Here is a 20,489-nt window from a genome sequence, read left to right as displayed (position 1 = left end):
GGTTTTGTGTCGTTTTAAAAAAATCATATCCTGATTTGATAATGATTTCTTGACTGTGTGATATAAGGGCTTAAAGTGCCACTGAGAAATAGATAGCTGGTGCAATGTCTTGCATGCTAGCTGTGAACCATTCAGTGATACCCTGCGGCTTAAAGTCTGATGGATGGGTGCATTTCTCTTCAGTCTTCTCTTACACACCTCAATGGGAAGTGGAAGGAAGCTCCCAAGCCAACCTGCAAGTGCTGTCCCCTGCTCACAGACAATGATTGCTAGCTTCTGTGGTTGGAAAGAGCTCAGGAACCAGGACTCATTTGTGTTTTCTCCCATGTGTGTAATACATTTGCATAGAATCATAGGTTTGTGCAAAAGGGAACCCTTTAAGGTCATCTAGCCCAATTCTTCTGCAATGAACAGGGACATCCACACCAATCAGGTGCTCAGAGCCCTGTCCTGCCCGTCCTTGAATGCCTCCAAGGATGGGGCTTCCACCACATCTCTGGTAATCTGTTCCAGAGCCTCACCACCCTGCTGTAAAAAACTTCTTCCTTGTATTCAATCTAAATCTTCCCTCTTTTAGTTTGAAACCACTTCCCCTTGTCCTGTCACAGCAGACCTTGTTTAGTCTGTCTCCTTCTTCCTTATAGCCCCCCTTTTAGATACCAACAGGCTGCTCTCAGGTCTCCTGCAGCCTTCTCTTCTCCATGCTGCACAGCCCCAGCTCTCAGCCTGCCCTTGTACGAGAAGTGTTCCTTCCTTGGGATCGTTTTTGTGTTCCTCCTAAGGGTTTGATCCAAGCGGTTCACATCTCTCCTGTACTGAGGACTCCATATCTGGATGCAGTGCTCCAGGTGAGCCTCACCAGCACAAAGCAGAGGGGTAGGATCACCTCCCCCGACCTGCTGACCATGATTCTTTTGATGCAGCCCAGGATATTGTTGGCTTTCTGGGCTGCAAGGCTGTATTGCTGGATCGTGTTCAACTTGCCATCTATCAGTACCCCAGGTCCTTTTCAGCAGGGCTGTGCTCCATCCTGACATCCCCCAGCTTGTAATTTCATATCTGTTGTCTCATAAGATTTCAAGTTTTAACTTTTTTTTTTTTTTTCCTCTCCCCCACAAGTCTGTTAGTAAGAAAGAATTTTTAGTTCTCTAATTTCTGTGTTTCCTGGTTTCTTTGATATCCTGGTAGCTCTATTTCTCCAGACTGAGAAAGCAGGTCTTCTCCTGCAAAGCCCCAGTCAGAAAGGAAGAACAACAGTCCCTAGCCATCATGGCCTTAGCTGGCAATGGGAAGAGTGGCCAAGACCTGAGAATAGATGCAACTGAGTCAAAAGACACTTTTTTGTGTAATGACTAAAGTGCACAGCTTTGAGTTTTGAAATTGAGTAATTCTTCATTTTATTCATTCTCCCTCTCTTGCACTCACGATCCTTATCACAGATGTGTTTTGGTGCCTCACAGATCACCACAGTACTCCTTAACTGGTCCATTAAAGAGGGAAGTTACAGCATGGTGATGTGAAAAATCCATGATGCCCCTGAAAGCTGGTGGCAGGCAAGTGAAATCAGTGTAAACCTCTGGGATCTCTTGCTCTTGCTCTTCCTCTGGCTTGCCCAATTCAAATTACAGAGCTACGTCATCAATGAGGCAAGTTTTTAGTAGGTTTGCATATAGGATGCCACGGGTGAAAATGCAGCATTTGTCTCCAGAGTATGAAGTTAGTGTTCCTTCATCACTCTATGGGCAGAAGCTGTTGGAAAGGGAGGTATCCATGGCTCAGGATGGAGCCCCCAGCAGATAGCTAACCCACAAAACTTCCTGGCATTCTCACATCCTCCATCCTTCCTCCTACTATAGCCCAGGCTTTCACTCAGCAAAGCAGAGAGTATACCTTGTGATAAACTGATTTGTGTTTCAGTGGCAAAGAGTTTCTGTGACACACTCACAGAAGTCTAGAGTGAGCACAGATGACAAACTGCCCCGTGCAAGTTCTGTTGCAAGACAAGTTCCTCAAAGAGTGATGGAAATGCTGAAATCAATGGCCGAACTGATTTCACACTGTTGAAACTTCAAGCACTATGTTCACAAGAAAAATACATATTTTCCAATACTTTGAGCTTCGGTGTAGCCTTTCTGAGTTTGTAAGCTGGTCACATCTAACCAGTTACCACAGATTGATCCTGGAGCCTTCTGTTTAGAAACCTACAGGATACATCCCAGGCAATCATGCTATCTCCATCATGCACTGAATGAACTGGTCAATAATCACCACTGCAGAAACATACAGAGATATTTTGTAGTACTCTTGATAGTTTTATGAGCATCTCTGCATAAGGAATAGCTGTATGACTGGACAGATGGAATATAGATGTTCATTATGCATGCATATACATATAATGTATATATGTATGCAGGCAGATCTATACATGCATGTGCACACTGGCGTATTCCACACTACTCGTTTTCTTACTGAATGCATCATTGATATAGATGAGCCTACATTTTTAAACCACTCTTAACTAAATTCATGCAGCTTCTGTCCGAAGTTCTGTTGTGTAGATAATTGCAAACCCCATGATAATCACCCTGGCCCTTGGCAAACCCAGGATATACTCCCTTCTTTTCTTTTTTCAAGCACTAAGGAATTTTTGGATGCACTGCAAGCAATTTACAGTGGATAGTACTTGGCCGATCAGAAAGTTTTTACTGAATTACAGTGTGCTCAGTTACAATTTCCTCACTTCACTAGTGGGGAAACTGAGGCACTAGGTGTTGGAAAAATCTTGTGCAAGGCTTCAAGGAGTGTTGTGGAGAGCTGAGGCTTGGCATCAGGCTCATGGAGACCCTGCCCAGGGCCCTGCTTGCAAACACTGTGTTGTATCAATATCATTTACTCAGCATACGCCAGTCCTTGCCCCAGAGATGATGTAGTCCAACACAGCCATGACTGGATTTTACTTCTCCTCATAGGCAGTGCATTTGTGAACATTCTCTTCCATGGTCACAGGAAGGACAGTGCCAGCTAAAACATCTAACAAGAGAAATGCTGTCCTGACGGGCAGGTTTTTTTTTTTTTTTTTTTTTCCTTCTGTTTATTTTCAGGCTGATATGATCAGTTCTCTTTTTGCTGGGTAATGTGGCTGGCTGGATGAATGCATGTGCACGGGGATGCGTTTGTTCTCACTTTGTAAATGCATCTCTATGTGCAGTATTCTTCCCATGTGCTCATGGGTTGCATACATACATACAGAACAGGAAAATAGCTGAGGTATGCATATAAAAGGCTCTCTCTGTGCAGAAAGATGGATTGCTTTGATGGGCTTCTACCTTCTCCTGCTTTTTCTTGGGTGAGCCCAGGGAAGAGAAGCTGGCATGGACAGAACAAGTGGGATTTAATGCCTGCACTGTGGCCTGCAGATCAAATATGCTCTGCGTCTGAGGAACTTCTTATCTCTGGCTAGTGTTAGCCTGTTCATTCTGATGTGGCTGATTGCACTTCTGTGCTGCTCTACCATTCTAGTCATCTTCCAGATCCACAGCTTTTGCCACCTCTGGCTGTGAGGACCATTCCTGTTCATCACTGACACCCATCTGCTAGCTCTCCAGCCCCATTAGCATGACTTTGTCTTCCATCCACCTCTTTTTCTCACTGCACACAGAGGCAGATCCATGGTAGGAAATCATGACGTGGTTTTAGTTTGCTTATGAAGTGAAATGTTGTGGACTTTTATGCCAGCGTTCATCATAGATTCTGGAAGGTTACAGCAAAGGGAAGATATCTTATATACTACTTTGCTATACAAGTCAAAGTAGATGTTATCTTGGTGTAGACCTTCTCTTCAGTCCAGAGCTGACTGAACATGGCTGTCACAGGAAGACCTGGCCAAGAAATGGCTATGAGTGCACACAAACATTGGGGAGAGCCCACTGGTAGCTTCTGCTTGGGCAGGTCGTGCCATCCATCACCGTTTGTCAAAGCCCGCTCATGTAGCTCTTTGTCACGGGAACAGCATATAGGATCCAGTAGTTCTGGCCATGCTATCAGCTTTAGAAATGCAGGTGCTGGAGAACAGCAGCCTGAGTTAACGGTAGTCTGTCTTGAAGGCATTTCCATGAGTGGAAATCTCTTTCAGCGGTTGATGAACATGGTAGGAAAGCAGGCTGGAGCAGCAGGAGGTAGCAGAGTGGGTGCATCATGTATGAAGTGAAATCTGGGAATCTGATGGTTACCAGCACCTATTAAAAACAAATCATAAATGGCAATACCAGATACAATTGCACTGAGATGGCAGAGGTCCTTAGGAGTCCTGATGGGCTGCCGATAGCCGGTTGAAACAAATTGCCCGGTGCTGTGATACCTCAGCTCCCAATAACAGAGGGCAAATGGCCTTCTAGGGGGAGTTATAGATTTTCCTTTGAGATATGGAAAGGGAAATAAATTAAATTATGTTCGAACATAGGGTTCTCTCTCACTCTCTCTCACAAAAAGAAGGAGAGAGAGAAAGAAAAAAGGAAATGAAGGAGAAGAGACAGTGGCAGAAAATAAGCTTCAGCAGGCATTTGCAATTTAATTGATATTTGGCAGCAGGAAGCCAATCAGTATAAGTAAATTGACGTTATAAGATAAAAATGATCGCTTAATGGGCTGCCTTCCCCTATGGATGCGGCAGACCAAATAAATACCGCCGTGCCGGCTGAAGCAGCGTGGCGGCTGTTACTGGGCACAGCCTGCTGCCGCTGAACTGGCAGGGTTCTGTGTGGGCTGCAGTTTATTTTTATGGCATCTGTCTCTGCTCCCCGAGAGAAGGCAATGAGGGGTTGCACATTGATTGCTGCTCCAGCCAACGGCAGTGCGGAGAGAGGGCCGTAATTAATGACTTTATTTGCTGGAGCACCGCTGAGGACGATTGAGTTTGTTATGGTAGGAGCCGATGCCAGCTTTCCCGGAGGCACGGAGAGGTGTGTGAGTGCGGAAGGTGAGGAGAGCTCCGTCAGTGGGATGTTGGCAGCCATCGTCAGGCTTTGGCAGGGCGGGTGGGATGTGCTCCGTGGACAGGGGCTGCCACAAGGCTTGGCGGCCAGGGGGCATGCTTGCATGTTCATCTTCGTGGTGTGAGGCAGAGGAGGCTGTAGGCCGTTGCCCCACCACAGAAATGGGCAGAGCTGCCACGGTTTCTTTAGGGGAAACAAACCCTGACCATCCTGCAGTGCTGCATGGAAAGGCTCTGCCTTTCCCTGTCAAGTGGCAATAGCAGTTGCACAGCCTGTCCCTCCTTTTATTGCAGCTCCCTGTGGTCAGTGTGTTATGTACCTTCCATGCAGTGGTAGCAAAGCTTGTTTCTAAAGTGAAAAATTTCCTTCCTTCCTTCCTTCCTTCCTTCCTTCCTTCCTACCTTTCCCCCTCTCTCCTTCCCTCCCTCCCTATGAATTTATCTTCAAAAAACACCACCAACTCTCCCCTATTTGTTTTCCTGCTCTGCTTTAGCTAAGAATTACAATGAGGAATAAACACACCATACATAGAAAATAATGACTCTCCTTGAGTTTGATGAAATTTTACAGGTAAAGCTGTAGTATTTTTAAAAAATATATGCTCTTTTGCCCTTGTCTTGAGGGCTGGCTCAGCTGGTCTGTTAGACTTCATAGGATTGCATCAGAAAAATGTTTACACTCAGAAAGTGTAATGTGCTGTGCTGCAAGCACAGGCAGCAGTGCGGTGCCCTGCAGGAGATGGACAGGCTGGAGACAGCTTGAGCAGAGATGGTCAGGAGATGGAGCATATGGTAGGCTAGGAGGGGTTGATGCCTGGCCTCGTGCAGATGCAGCAATGGCAGGTGTGTTTACTTTTGAGTAGTTGCACATATAGATCTGTAAAAGCTGTTCAAACACTGAAATCATGTTGAACTGGAAAACTAAAATAATTTTTAATTAAGAGCATCATAATGGCTATTTCAGCTCATTCAGGGTTTCCCCTGCTCAGGCTTCTGTGTAAGATGGTTCTTCAGAAATGATCCCCACTTGTGAACAAGGCTCAGATTCAGTCAGTCTGTGATTTCCAATGAATGGAAAGCCTCAAAAAAAAAAAAAAAAAAAAAAAAAAAAAAAAAAAAAAAAAAATCCCCATCCATGCAGATGTATGGTGCAGTCAGAATCACACTCGCTGCTGTTGGCATCTGTGGCATGGAGCAAAAATGAGAGAGACCTGTGTCTGTCATGCTGGACCTTTGCTCTCAAACCGACATTACATATTCATAGAAATTATTCACTTGCCGTCAGCTGGCTGTCGTGAAGAAAGAGGTAGCATTCAGACTCAGCAGTCCTTGGAAATAATTTGCCAAGTTCTGGTCATATTATTGCTGTCATTTTTTTCCTGGAGGAGTTAATGCATTATGTGGAAGGCAAATGAGGGAGCCCAGGAGAACTCTTGGCTCACACCTCTGACAGTGGTGTGGTGGAGCTGCTTCCTGTCCCCTGGCACTGCTGCAGGAGCAGCTCACCTATGGGAGTCTGCTGGCAGCATTCTGGTGGTGCAGCCCCAGAAGGGACCCCCAGCTTCCCCCCATCATCAAGGCAGGAAATAATGGGGATGCATACAGTCAGGTTCTTCCACAGCTCCCTAATAAGGGTGTTCTTGTGATAAGCTCACCGTCAGGGGAATTGTACAGTAGACTGCTGAGTTTACTGCGTGATAAATAATTAATGTTTAGATGACACTAATTAATTACAGTAATTAGCAAAGAGCTACGCTATTTTCCCTTAAACGTAGGATCTTAGTTCATCATTTTTGTTTCAGTGCCTCAGAACGTTTAAGGCAGAATTGTAAAACAAAAACATCCACAGCAAAACGTTATTTATCTTCTGTCACTGACTGCGTTTTTTGTCATCTTCCCTTCTGCAGCGTTTAAAAGAGCCAAATAGCACAGAGCAGTAAATATACCTGAAAAGCTAAAATAGTGTCAATGGGAGCAAAAGCAATGTTCTGCTGCTTCAGAAGCTGAGCTAAGGGGGAAACCTCTCTGCTTTGGCATTGCTGGTTGGAGATGGAAGGTAGGCAGGCAGTGGTGCTGACAGTGCACCCAAGCCCAGAGCGTTCTTGCACACCTCCTTAAGCACAGAGCAGTGTGGTGCAAGGCTGCAAGGCTCGTGCAGCAGAGCGCACGCAGGCACACAGGGAAGTGGAAGGCAGATGTGTAGCAGTGGTTCCTGGATGTGAGAAGTTGTCAGCAATTTTTGAGGTCTACCAACCTGCACTACAGAGCTACAGAGGGTTTTTAAAAATTAATGATGCCACTCAACTAATGGATGTGGATAAAATGCAGAAAAGCATGTTTAAATTCGCTCTCGGTGTAACCTGTATTTAAAAATTATTCCTGTGTTTTGTGTTCTGCATGTAAGCCATGCTGCTGAATACACTGGAGAGATTTCTTTGTTCAGCATTGAGCACTCACATTTGCAGACACGAGGCTGCAGTGCTTGGTGTTGTGAAACGAGTCTTTATTTAAACTTTGCATGTCAAAAATCCACAGTTAGCAGTGGCTTTTTTGTACATGCTGCTTGTGGAGAAGGTGATGGAGAGTACAGATCCACACCTTTCACTGGGCTGTGCTCAGCACGTCTGCAGCTCACAGCCATGCTGCTCATGCAGCATCCTGCCTCCTCTGGAGTTGTTCCCTTTCTCTCCTTTGTGCATGCCAAAATCCATCTTGTTACAGGTTGGTGGCAATGTCTCAGTGTCATGCTAGGAGTTTCTATTTTAGGAGGAGTTAAATCTGCTTGGAAGTCCTCTGCATTTCTTAGGAACTTTGCCGAGATCTTTGGCAGGAGAGTAAAGGCAGGTTTTTCTCCTTATCCAGGGTTTAACCCACCTGTGGGGACACAGCAGTGCTCCCAGTGCCAGTGAGTCTGGCGCACAGTGAGAGGAGTGTGGGTCAGCCCTGCACTCCAGGTAACTTTTGCAGAGATTGCTTTGCAAAGTATCCAGGGTATCAAGTGGAAATTATGCCTTACTGTTTTCAACTTGCATGGAAAGATTAGTTTTGACTATTGTAAGTTGAATAATAGCCTGTGTTTTTCTCATCAAGTGTCATTTCCTGCAAGGGAAGAAATTTGGCTGTCCCTGTCAGTGACACTGAGGGATGACTGTCGCCAGGCTGCAGGTGCTTCAGGTCATGCAGAGGCTGCACATTTGCAATGTTCAAACCTCCTGCAGGAACCTTTTCTGCTCCTGTGCTTTGGTCTGGCAGGACCAAATCAGAGTGCTCTGCAGATAACTGAATCCTCCATGATGGGGAAGGAGGGCTCTCCTCTCCTGTTCTGCTGCTGGTGCAGCACAGTGGTGCCTGCAAATGCGGAGAGCAGAGACTGCCTGCCCTGTGCAGCACCTCTCTCTGGGCACTGTCAGCACAACAGTTTCTTAGGGCTGTACACTCTCCTTCTGTCTCCTGTAACAGCAGACTGGGTCGACATTTCCAAAGCTCAACAAACCACAGTTTCATCTTCAGTATCGCTAAGTGCATATAGAAACAATATTTTTTGGGGGGGAAAAAATGATGAAAATATGTTATAGTGTGGTATGGAAGTAGGTATGAACTATGTTAAAGCAGGTTTGATGACCTGATTACAGTGATTTAAAAATGCACTGCAGGCTGAGACTACATGAAATAATGTCCACTTCTACACAGATTGCTGCTGAGCACATCTTACAGGAATGGATTACGATCAGAACTGGTTTCTCATAACTGTTAATGGATGAACAAGACACAAGTTATTTTATACACACATGTGCTGAACTTCTATCTCTCCTGGCAAGACATAGAAGCCACAGAGGCAGCAGCCTTCTCCCATGTTTTGCAGCTGGTGATAGGACCTTGCTGCTCTGTGTGTGTCTGTGCACCATGGAGGGATGCAAAGCCTGCTTCCTGCAGGGCAGCTCCAGGACCTCCTGGCTCAGCTTCCTTAGTGAACAACATGACAAACATTCCCTGGTTCTGAATTCTGCACTGGAGAAGGTATTGTGGACGTCATTTTTGCTGCTTTTAAAAATAAAAGCACATTGTAAGAGCAGTCACAATGTGCATAGCAGCTCCATCAGCCCTGCTGCTTCTCCCATGGACTGGGCAGGTGGCCGTGGAAACTGCTGTGGCTCCTGGTCTTCCTGTATGGGGCTGCCAAGAGCCGTGGGCAGTGTGGCAGGCAGCCCTTGTGCATAGGTGAGGGATGTTGTGCTGTGCAGTGGGCCATTGGAGCAAAGTTGGGCTGGCATTGTAGCTCCCATGCATGGGCAGTCCTGCTCCACTCAGTGGCACTGTGCACAATTGCTTCAAACAGATGGGCTGCCAGGCTCACAAGGTGTGTCAGTTATAAAATTCTTACATGGCTACTGTAGGATTAGAATCATAGTAGAAGGAAATGTGCAGTAGCCCCATGAGAAAGCTGTGCTGTTAAACAGTCCCTCTTTCTGCTGGTGTCTGTTCACTCGATATGGTTCTGCATTCCTGGACCCATGCTCTGGGTGTGTGGCAGCAAAGTGGGGTGCACCTATGGGTACGTACACCAGGCTGCGTCCTGTGTATCAGGCAGAGCTTGCAGCCATCTCAGCCAGCAGAGAGCTGCTCTCCCAGGGCAGAGAGGCTAGATCATGCCTCAGAGACGGCTGCTGGATGACGAAAGTGGGAACTGTTTTGCTACTGAGCAGCCCTGTGCTGGCACTGACTGCCCTAGGCAGCAGCACGCCCTTGTGCCAAAGCCAAATGCAGGATGAGGGTTGGTTGTGGGGCAGTTTGAGGGTGCACCTAGGCCAACCATGTGTCTGAAGGAAAGAACAGATGGGAAACGGTGACATAACCATGGCAATCCTGCTGCAGCCAGCAGGCGCTGGGAGCTGTGATCTTCCAGTTCCCCCCACCCTGGTTGTGCTGGGCTAGAGGCAGCACCAGCCAGCAGTCTGTCTCCGTGGGAGAAGGGTGTAGGCACCACTCCGTTTGGTGCTGTGCCTGCAGGATGGAGCTTGGGGAGGCCATGCAGTCAGTCTTCAGCCCAAATGCAGGATAATGCACGAATGGGAGCTGACAAATGGCAGGGAATTCTGATTCCTCGGCCTCGTTGTGTTTTTACTGCCACTCTGACTGTAAAATCAGTGTAATGGGTGTGAAAATACAATGCTAAGATGGGAGTGTTCAGCAAAAATTCCTCTTTTTTTTTCTTTTCCTTTTTTTTTTTTTTTTCCCCAAGCCTGGACATAAGGCAATGTGCTGCAGTAGGCAGGTGCTGGTCTCTGTGTCTCCAAGAAAAGCAGAGCTGGTCCTGGTATATCTGACGGGTCAAGCTTTGAAATGAAGAAGCAATAAGCCACTGAAATGGTACTATCACCGAAACATGATTGATCAATTGAATTCTATCAGAGACAGTGGGCAGTGAGATTAACTCAGGCCTGATGGGTTCAATGAGTTAAAGCATGATGTTCATTTCAGCTTCATTTCACCAGTCTTTGCTTGTGAAATTGGTCAATCAATAGAGGTTGAAGATCATATATATATATATTGGTGGCCATCTTATAGGGAATATAATCTAGCGTAGTCAGCTCCTGACTCCGGCTGCCTTCAGTGGGTAATGGAGACAGAGCAGAGACTCTATCAGTGCTATCGAAATGGCCTGATATCTTCTCCAAATGAAAAGTATTTTTGGATCTCTGGTGATTTATCTTTTTTTCCCCTCTTTCTCACTTTGATCTACAGCAAAACCCATACCCGCCTTTGTGAAATATAGTGATTTCTCTTGAAAACCTGTGTGTGATGATCAGCTATATACACTTCGAAATATAAAGTTTCTTTTTAGCAATACTGTCATTTGAAAAAATAAATAACAGAGCTTAGAGAACTCAGATGGTGTAAATACAAAGGTCTCTCGCAGCATATATGATTCAGAAAGTAATACCTTCCTAGGAAGACCAACAGACCGCTCGCTGCCAAACGCACACGGGCCTGAGAAGGTGCCATAAAAATTCTGTTTGCATTTTAAACAAAGCCTCCCTGAGTGGTAATTAAACAAAGTCTTCATCTTCTCTGGGCTAATTTACAGACATGCTACAAGGAAACAAATCACCTTTTTACCTCCCGGTAATATTTCATTTGCTTCATCGTGTTTTAAATGTGGTGAATAACATCCTTCCTAATTAGCCTGCATTTCCCTATAAGGTGGAGTAATTAGGTATGATACCAGGTAATGAAATTGGACAGTACAAATTAGAGACAGAAACCACGTCCTTTATGAATATGGGCCATTCATTGCACCAGCTATTTACTTCCTTAATTAACCCTGCAAACCCAAGTTGTTTAAAAAATAAAACAACCTGAAAGCCTGAAACCAGAAGATTCTCTTTTCTTCACACCAGGCAAGTGTACCAGTAGCACGTGCCATTCATGGTACATTGTGAAGATTAATAGCAGTGGAAATATGCCAGTTGAAGTTGTGCATGGCACCAATTTCTCAGTCACCTGGCTTAGATTCTTCTGTCGGGCTAATCTCTCCAGTGCTGTTTTGCAGGATTGATTCATAATGCAGAAATTAAATTGTGCTGTTTTCCCTCCATGAAATAATACCAGATAGAATGGATCTTTTCCTTCCTTCCTTCCTTCCTTCCTTCCTTCCTTCCTTCCTTCCTTCCTTCCTTCCTTCCTTCCTTCCTTCCTTCCTAAATAGATATTTTCAAACTTTGCCTTTTTTTTCAGTGCTAAGCTGTAGGGCCTCAAAACCTGCTGTAGTGTTTTGTGAAGATAGGGCTGACAGCCATTTGTTCTCCTTATTTTGACCCGTGGTACTAGAAATGTATAAGCAAAACACTGTTTTAAAATGAATGATTTACATGGTGAGTACTGGGAAAAAAAATCTGTTGTAGACATGTTTGGCAATTGTGGATGTCTCCCGCAGTTTCAGAAAATGTGTTGAGGAAAGGTAATTAACCATAAAATTATGCTACAAAACGCAGTCACAGCTTATCAGGTTCTATATACTGATCTTGTCATTTGCTAGGACCACAGGAATAAAACTGTAGTAACAAAGACCTGGTGCTTCCAGGTGAAATCCATACAACTTTTGTTGGCACCTCTTCCCAGGGCTGGATCAGTTCCATGCATAACTCCTCCCAGACCATCAGGACTTCTGTTAGGCATGGGAAAGGGCTTTTGGTGTTGTGCTGGTAGGGAAGTGCATAGCATAGCATCCAGGGTTGCTCAGAAAGCTGTGACCCTATGGTACAATTCCGACCTATAAATATAGTCTGGTAAAGGACAAAACGTTTGTTTGGGGTGAGAGTCTTCTTTCCTAAGGAGAATATACTTGTGCTCTTCGTTATTCATTTTTCACCTAGAGGGTGGTGAGGCACTGGAACAGGTTGCCCAAGGAGGTTGTGGATGCCCCATCCCTGCAGGCATTCAAGGCCAGGCTGGATGTGGCTCTGGGCAGCCTGGGCTGCTGGTTGGTGACCCTGCACACAGCAGGGGGTTGGGGCTGGATGAGCATCGTGGTCCTTAGCAACCCAGGCCATTCAGTGATTCTGTGATTCTATGATTACGCATTTTGGAAAGATGCCATAGGACAGGGCACTGATTGTTTTGCAGAGTAGATGGGTACACACGTAGTGCTGCTGTCAACAGAACAAAACTCTCCTAGGTGCATCCACTGACTGTATGAAAAATGTTTTACCTCTCCCTGGAGCCCATTTTATAACTGAAACTGTTACAAATGAGCCTGTGGTATTTTAATTATCAAAGATGTTCTAGTGTATCCAAACAATACATAATGCTGATGGTAATTATCTCACATTTACGTAATGACTAAAAGCCAAACGTATCCTAAAGACCTTTGTGAACTTTTTAGATGTCGTGTGCAGCATACAGAAAAAGTCCTTTCCTTGTAAACCGAGATCCAGCAGTCGCCTGCAGTTAGTCAGAGTTTGGGAAACACAGTGAGAAAGAACAATCCCTCTGCTGAAGGGATGTGGTAAGAGAGCAATAGAGAAATTTCCAGGCTGGATGTGGCTCTGGACAGCCTGGTCTGGTGGTTGGTGATCCTGCACATAGCAGGGGGGTTGAAACTATGTGATCACTGTGGTTCTTTTCAACCCAGGCCATTCTATGATTCTATGATTCTATGATTCTATGATTCTATGATTCTATGATTCTATGATTCTATGATTCTATGAAAGTGAGCAGCTTTCTTGGGCAGCTGCCAAACCCTCATGACATAAATGTTGGATCTTCTGAGCAGCAGCCAGCTGTTCCATGAGTTTCAGCTCTGCCTCCTTTCTGCCCAGCTTTCTCCCTAACAGCAGAGTATGTATGCATTGCTCCTTTATTTCAGCAAAGGTTGGACTTTATTGGGAAGCATGGCTGGAAAGCTGAGCTGGCCCCAGACCCTTGGGTTGGCATCAGAGACCTTAACAAACACTGGTGCTTGGGCAGGGAGGAGGCAGCTCTCTGTGGTTTTCTCTTCAGGCTGCACTTCCAGCAGGATATCACATCCTGATCTTGAATTTCAAAACCTTCCAAAGCCCTACTACTCCCTTATTTATTTTCATACCTTACCACGTTGCCAGCGTTGTGCCAGAGAGGCGCATTGTTCAGGAGCCTGTGTCTGTTTGTCTGATATGTTCTTTATGTGTGGATTTCCCACACAGAGCAGCTTCCTTGGAAATGTCCTTCTCTTCCTCAACTTTCATGGCTGGCTTCTAGGGTGGCCTCCTGCTTGTGCTGTCTGGGAGGAAGGGCAGATAGGGATGGATGTGACCAGATCAGAGATGTTGGCACTTGATAGTGTGTCTTCCCAAACTTTTCACAAGATACTTGTGAATCAGAAGCATTAGGGGCAGGGATGACAGCACATCAGTGTGCCGAGACTGACCTGCTAGTGCCTGCCCTGTCCTATCATTGCTGTGTCCGTCAGTCCGTCTTTTCCGGATGTATTCGTTGGAAAAAGAGCAGAGCTGTGCTCTGTGCAAACACTCCGTGGAACAAGGGCTGCTTGTGAAACATGAGTCTGCTGCACCGTATGCAAATACAATCTGGTCTCATCTACACCTCGTCTTTAGATGCACAGGCAATGCATAAACTGTGTTAGAGTCACAGGGAAGGTTTTCCAGGTAGTACTAACCTCTTGGACCATTCTCTTCTCTTTTATTGCCCACTTTGGGCCAAAACTGTAAAAACCTTCAACTTTGATGCCAAATTATGAATACCATTATTGTGGCAGGGGTGTTGGCACTTGGTGATCCTTGGGATCCCTTCCAGCCCAAGCCATTCTATGATTTCACTTGAAATTTAAAGCCCGTGTTTTCATGCTCAGGAGAGGAAGTCCCCCCTGCCTTTTGCTACCAAGCAGCTAGCAGCTAGAATTTTAATTTTGTAAGTGATGCTTGACTAAACCCAGCACTACATCAATTAGATATTATTTGATTTAGAATAGCAAAGAAAAAAATAAGATTTAAAGATACACTGCTTATATCTGCTCCTATTTTTCATACCTCTGTACATATCTTTATACATTCTGTTCAGAAGACAGGCTCATATTTTTTTCTGCATGTTTTAAACTGATCCTAGCACTTTACAGATGACATTGCCTATTCTTGATTTAAGTTGCCTGACTTCACTTAAATAGGTAAATATAACACTGTTGTTACCTGAACCATCAAAAGAAAATCTAAGAGAACGTTTCCAGCATTACTTGCTAATTTCAAATGCCTGTTTAGTATAAGAAAATTTTATAGAGGTGGATCTGGATTTCAAGAAGTGCTTCCATGTATTGTTCCTTCAGTTTTGGAGACCTGTCTTAAAAGAGTCAGATTTTCTGGACGTGGTGCACAACGTCTGTTTGCTGCAGCACTCAGCTGTGCTAAAAGATGACCTCAAATCAGTTGTTCTTTTTGGAAAATCTTCTCTGCTGCACATCAGTCGTCGCTGATGGCCAGCTCGTGTATGAAGACAGAAGAAGCAACGTGGCCTTTTTGCACAGATGCCATTTGATACCTGCTATCAGAAACTGTGATGCAGAGCCCACCAAAGAAGATCTAAGCATTGGTGTTTGCATGCAAACAAATCTTAAGGTTTTTTTTTTTTTTTTTTTTTAATGCTTCCTTCCTCTGTGTAGTGTGGTGTTGCCATCTGGAGACAAAATCTGATGTTTACTGCTGTTGTTGGAGTTCCACCTCCTGGAGTCCTTAGGAATACTGCATATCTCTGCTTTCAGAACATAAAAGATGTATTTCTAGCACTGACAGATGAAGGAAAGATAGGAAACCACTGTGAATCTGCAATAAAGCAAACTGAATCAAGCTCCCATATTGCAAGAAGTTTCTTTTTAACTACTTATCTAAACATTTTTCAAACTTGTCTCATGGCTTTTTAAGCCATGAGCAGCCACTTACTACTTCTGTTAACAACCTCTGCTGGAAGGAGGGGGAGGCAGAGAGAGAAAATTTGACTTAGAGCCCAGGCTTTCATCATGCCAATGAGTTTAAGAAACATAAAGTGAAATTACAACTAAGTAGTATTGTGAGCTGGGAGAGCGCTTCCTCAGAGTGTTGCAGTGGTAACTCCAAGTCCCAGGGACATCCCGTCTTAGTATGCTGCTATTAGTGTTTGTTTGGAAAACGGACTGTCCAGTTCCTGCAAGCTGAACGTGGTTCTGGAGTATGAGTCCTTGCTTCCTGATGTGAGCACATGACAGCTCAAACCTTTGCGTAGAATGGAGCTCAGCAGACTGGCAGGTGTCAGGGGCACAGCTATGGACAGTGAACAGGCAAAGCAGACCTGTGGATCCAACATCAGGTTTTGTACTTATCTTCCCATGTCTTACTGCAGCTTGACCATTACAGGTTCTCGAATATTGCATGACAGCGCTGAGAACAAATGCGTGACTCCTACCCTTTGTCATGCCTTTGAATTATGTGTGAAGTCACTGATGGTAGATTGCTTTGAGAGTTAGCTACAATGGAGGAATGATCAATGCATCTTCTAGCAATATGCGTCTTGCTCCTGTACTCCTATCCATGATTCTTCATTGTGTAAGCAGTGAAGTACCCACACTTATAAATGGATAAAATAGACACTCATCATTTTAATGCCTATTTATTCTTCCGTCTTCTCTGTCCTCTTTGAAAGGTATTCAGGAACCTCCTGTACCCAATGGCCATTCTCTCCCGGGTAGAGATTTTCTTCGCAAACAGATGCGTGGAGACCTGTTCACCCAGCAGCAGTTAGAAGTGTTGGATCGAGTCTTCGAGAGGCAGCATTATTCCGACATTTTCACAACAACAGAGCCCATCAAGCCAGAGCAGGTACTGTTCCAAACATTAAACTTTTTTTTTTTTTCCAGATATGCTTTCTGCTGGCAGAGGCCTCCTTAGTGGAAAACAACAAAAAATTATTTCTCAAATGTGCAGTAGAAAAACATGGAGAAACAGGTGTCATATCAAGCTCTTCAGCCAAGAGCATGTTGACCATGGAAGACTATTAAAAAATGACATAAAACACTAGCTGTGTAAAGGTTAGCATGTATTCAGATGTGAAATTACACCTGATCTGGGCCAGTCACATCAAGTGAGGGCATGAGGAGCATCACATCTTCTGATACTCCTGTTGGATGTAAAGTAGGCTGCAGAAAATAAGGAATAGACTTGTAAAACTCTATGCCTAATTTTGGCCCGTGGTTAGGTTGATTGCGCACACAAATTAGTCTTTTATATCTGGAAATGGCTTATTAGTCATGTAATTGGCCATTTGCGGAGAGAAACACCCAATTAATATGTGAAGGTAAATTTGTTGCACCTACAGACTAGCAGCGTATTTTAAAAGGTTCTGCACGATTTTTTGGAGGGAAAGTTCTATTTTAGCGGACGCTATGCAGAAGTAAAAGCAAAATAAAGAAATAAATAAATAAATAAATAATTAGCTGTGTTTCTTAACATGCCTTTTGTTTGTAGGCCTCAGACTTAAATTTAGCTGCAATCGTAGAAACGAAAGTACGGCTGTCAGGTCCAACGCAGGCCTAGCTTGCTGCATTTTCTATATTTAGCAATGTAATTAGTCACTGCTAATCTCCAGTGTTACTAATATTAAATTTTAGCAAGGTGTTTGAACTCCTTGAACTGCAAACAAACAGCGGTTTCCCTTAGAGGAGTCTCAACGTTTGAAAGACATTGGAGAGCATCAGGAACATGGCCAACTGTTACCACTGTGACTTCAGTACTGAGGAACATGTGTCGGTGTAACGAAAGGAAAAACTCCATATGTGGAGTGGTAGAGCAGCAGTTCCACGTGCCCTTAAGCCTACGCGCGCTGTCAGTCGTTGTCATTCATTTTTATACCAGTTTCTACTGGCTCTGTGGTTTCCCTGGTTTATCTCTGTGAACTCTGTAAATCTAAATTCAGTCTGGAAAAAGATGAGGAAGTTGCTGAAATCAGTTTTTCTTCAAAAAATCTCGTTAGGAAAGCCAAGCCAGCAGCATGTTTTGGAAGGTGAAATGGCCTTCACATACCACTAGATGGAGGTTATCCCATCCTTAACACCAGGGATAACGGGGGAGGGGGGACGGGGGGGACGACAGGCACCGATCCGCTTCCTACTACAGTAAGCGTTTTCAGTATTGGTCACTTCAAAGACGTTGTTGCTAGATCTGCCTCTATTTAACTTCCATATCCCAGAAAAGGACCCTTCCTCCGTTTTCTGCATCCCAAATTTTCTGAGTTATGTAGAACTGTAGCTCATGGGATGCAGTCCAGACACGAACACAAAGAGACGGTTTAATAGAAAGAACAGAAGAATTAAAAGAGCGTGTTTCTGAAGTCTGCTGGCTTCAGAATATTCAGGGATATTCAGCTATTGCTGAAGCGAGGATCTCCCTGCATCTGTGTAAGCAGTTGTAACTAGAATGGCTGTGCAACCAGAGCATCAAATCTGGGGATATGCTTCTACTGATCAGGTAAAAAGGGCACTTTCTGCACAGACCGAGAAGACAAACAGATGCTGAGAAACACGTTTCTGAGAGAAAGATGTTGTAGTATACAAAAGGTCCTTAGCAGAATAGTTTTGCTTAGGCATTTTTATTTACAAATGGAGTTTGCTAGTCGTTTGCTTTAACATTCCCATTTGCTTTTGGAAGGTTTGGCTATGATTAGGGGCTCGTGGTTGTTTGAAATGGGATTTGCTTTTTGGTGGCATGCAAAGTATATTTTCAACAGAAACATGGATAATTAATACAATGTCTGATTCTCAAGGATGTGATATGAACTCCACTGCTTTAGTAAGCAGTCATGTTTAACCTCTTTGGTAGTAAAACGAAGCTGTCATGAAACTTAACCAAAGTGGAGAGGCTGTCTGGACCAATTAGTGAGACCAAAAAAATCAATTAGAAAGAAAATATAGAATCCTAGAATCACAGAATATTTTGGGTTGGAAGGGATCTTAAAGATCATCTAATTCCAATGCACAGACCGTAGGCAGGGATACCTTTCACTAGATGAAGATGGAAGCATTACCACGTGAGTTGGAAAACCAGAGTTGTCTCTCCCATTAATGACTGTAGAGAACTATGATCTGCATTCAGAATCTGCCAGTCCAGAATGTGGCTGAACTCAGAAGTCAGTGCGTTAGGAACTAGGTCAGCAGTGGATGCATGGAGTCCTTAGCTGGTTCTGAAGAGGAAAATAAGGAAAAGATTCTTCTCATAAAGACATGGGGAGGGTCTAACAGGAGTGCTGATCCACTGCCCATCTACGGTGTTAGAAACATACAGAAGGAGCAAATGGAATACTGCTGATTTTATTTAGGCACAAAAACTTCTTGATGTCCCTGTGATAGTCACCCGAAGAGGGCTCCGGGTGCTTTATGGGAAGATTTAGACAAGAAAGTATATTTTCCTCTCTGTTTTGCTGTTGTTTCTCTAATTTTTCTTCTTTGTGAGCTGGGCACGGTCCCTGTGTCAGGGCGAGTAGTGCTGTGGGGAGAATAAAGTCCATTCCACATAGCTGAACATCTGCAGTCTGAACACGCTCTGCCTCCAGCTGAAGGCTGGCACCTGTTGCCTGAATTCTTTGTGATTTATTTTCTGGGTGTTTTGGGCTTGTTTAATGGAAGCTGTGGATTGTCATTTACATAAGCAGTGCTTCGATGCCCTAAGTCAGAGTGCCTGCTCACCACTGCCAAAGCCTTTGCTTTGACTGCATCCGTTCTGTTTCCTTTACTCTTCTGTTTTTAATGTTGCTGTTCTTCAGCTCACTTCTGTGAAATGGAGACCTGAAGGTTAGCTCTTACTTCCAATCATGTTGTGCACTTGGCAATCTGAGTTTTCATATCTACTGTAAAAGATGACTAAGACAAAGAAGGCCACAGGGAATGAATACTTACCTCTGACTACAGGCTACTGCAGTGCTGAGAGGAAAGGCAATGACAAGAGAATGCAATGCTAGACGGTACTTCATTCAGAAACAAAGTCTGTTGTAGGCATAGGGTGAGGCAGAGATCCCGCCGTATGTTCATACAATTCCAGATTTGTCGGGATATATGCATCAGGGGATGGAAGTGGGGCATTATGTGCCTCATCGTGCAACCTAGTGTCCTGGTGATAAGCTGTACATGCACCCGAGTGCAATCTGCAGGACTGATATGTCACGCTTGGACGTGCAGTGCATGATAAACATTTAATGGCAGGTGAATGCTGTGCTGGTGATGTCAAGAAGTTGTGAGATGGGAAGGCGGAGGTCCCTTGCAAACCGAGTCCATTGGTATCTACGTGTTACTGGTGTGTAATGTGAGGATAGGCACACTCTGGCCTTACTCTATCCCAGAAGAATCCTGCTATGAACAGTAATTGATGTTTAAGTGAATGCCTTTCCATCACTTTTGTCCCCTTTTGTGCTCATTCTCATCTTCTGCAAACAGCCCACAATTGATTTGCACTGGCTGCAAATGTTGGCGGAACACTCATGTATTTCTGGGAAATGATTCTGAGCTGCAGGTAGGTGTGTGTTTGCAGTGCCATCACTGCGATGGCATTCTGCTCACGAGTGTCAACCAGCAGCACCATGCAGCCGACACATCAGCCAGTCAATATTTCTATTGACTTCAACAGACTTTAGATTGGGGCCATAATGAGGCATAACATGATGTGACCAGGTTCAACACTGTGTAGGTCACTGAGTTAGGAGAGAACAACTTGCTGATAATAGCAGATAATTCCCTGCTCTTTGCTGATGCTTTCACATTACTTTTAGCTAGAACTAAATTGATCATCTCTTTTTGAATTCGTTTCTGAATGATACAGAGATGCTGCAGGTGGGAGCTAACCTGAAAAACATGAAGCAATATATTCACTTGTGAGATGCAGTACTGTTAAGCCTGGAGATAAATACAGGCAGTTGAATTCTGCGGATCCAACACCCCTGAAAGAATTACTAGTGAATCAGAAAGAGTAAAAAAGTTGTGCACAGTTAGTTACGTTTG

The 20,489-nt window shown here is 44.4% G+C and overlaps 1 protein-coding gene across 1 annotated transcript in view; it reads left to right on the top strand.

The window, feature by feature from the left end:
* Positions 1 to 20,489, top strand: part of PAX5 (paired box 5) — a 113,974-nt gene that overhangs the window by 25,065 nt on the left and 68,420 nt on the right. The window contains exon 6 of the mRNA XM_085213628.1: positions 16,151 to 16,326. Coding sequence (XP_085069754.1) covers positions 16,151 to 16,326 — 176 coding nt within the window. The remainder of the gene's footprint in view (positions 1 to 16,150; positions 16,327 to 20,489) is intronic.

The sequence above is a fragment of the Meleagris gallopavo genome, chromosome Z (assembly GCF_905368555.1).
Source record: "Meleagris gallopavo chromosome Z, MGAL_WU_HG_1.1, whole genome shotgun sequence".
NCBI classification, from domain to species: domain Eukaryota; kingdom Metazoa; phylum Chordata; class Aves; order Galliformes; family Phasianidae; genus Meleagris; species Meleagris gallopavo.
This window is presented reverse-complemented; position numbering and strand designations above follow the sequence as displayed.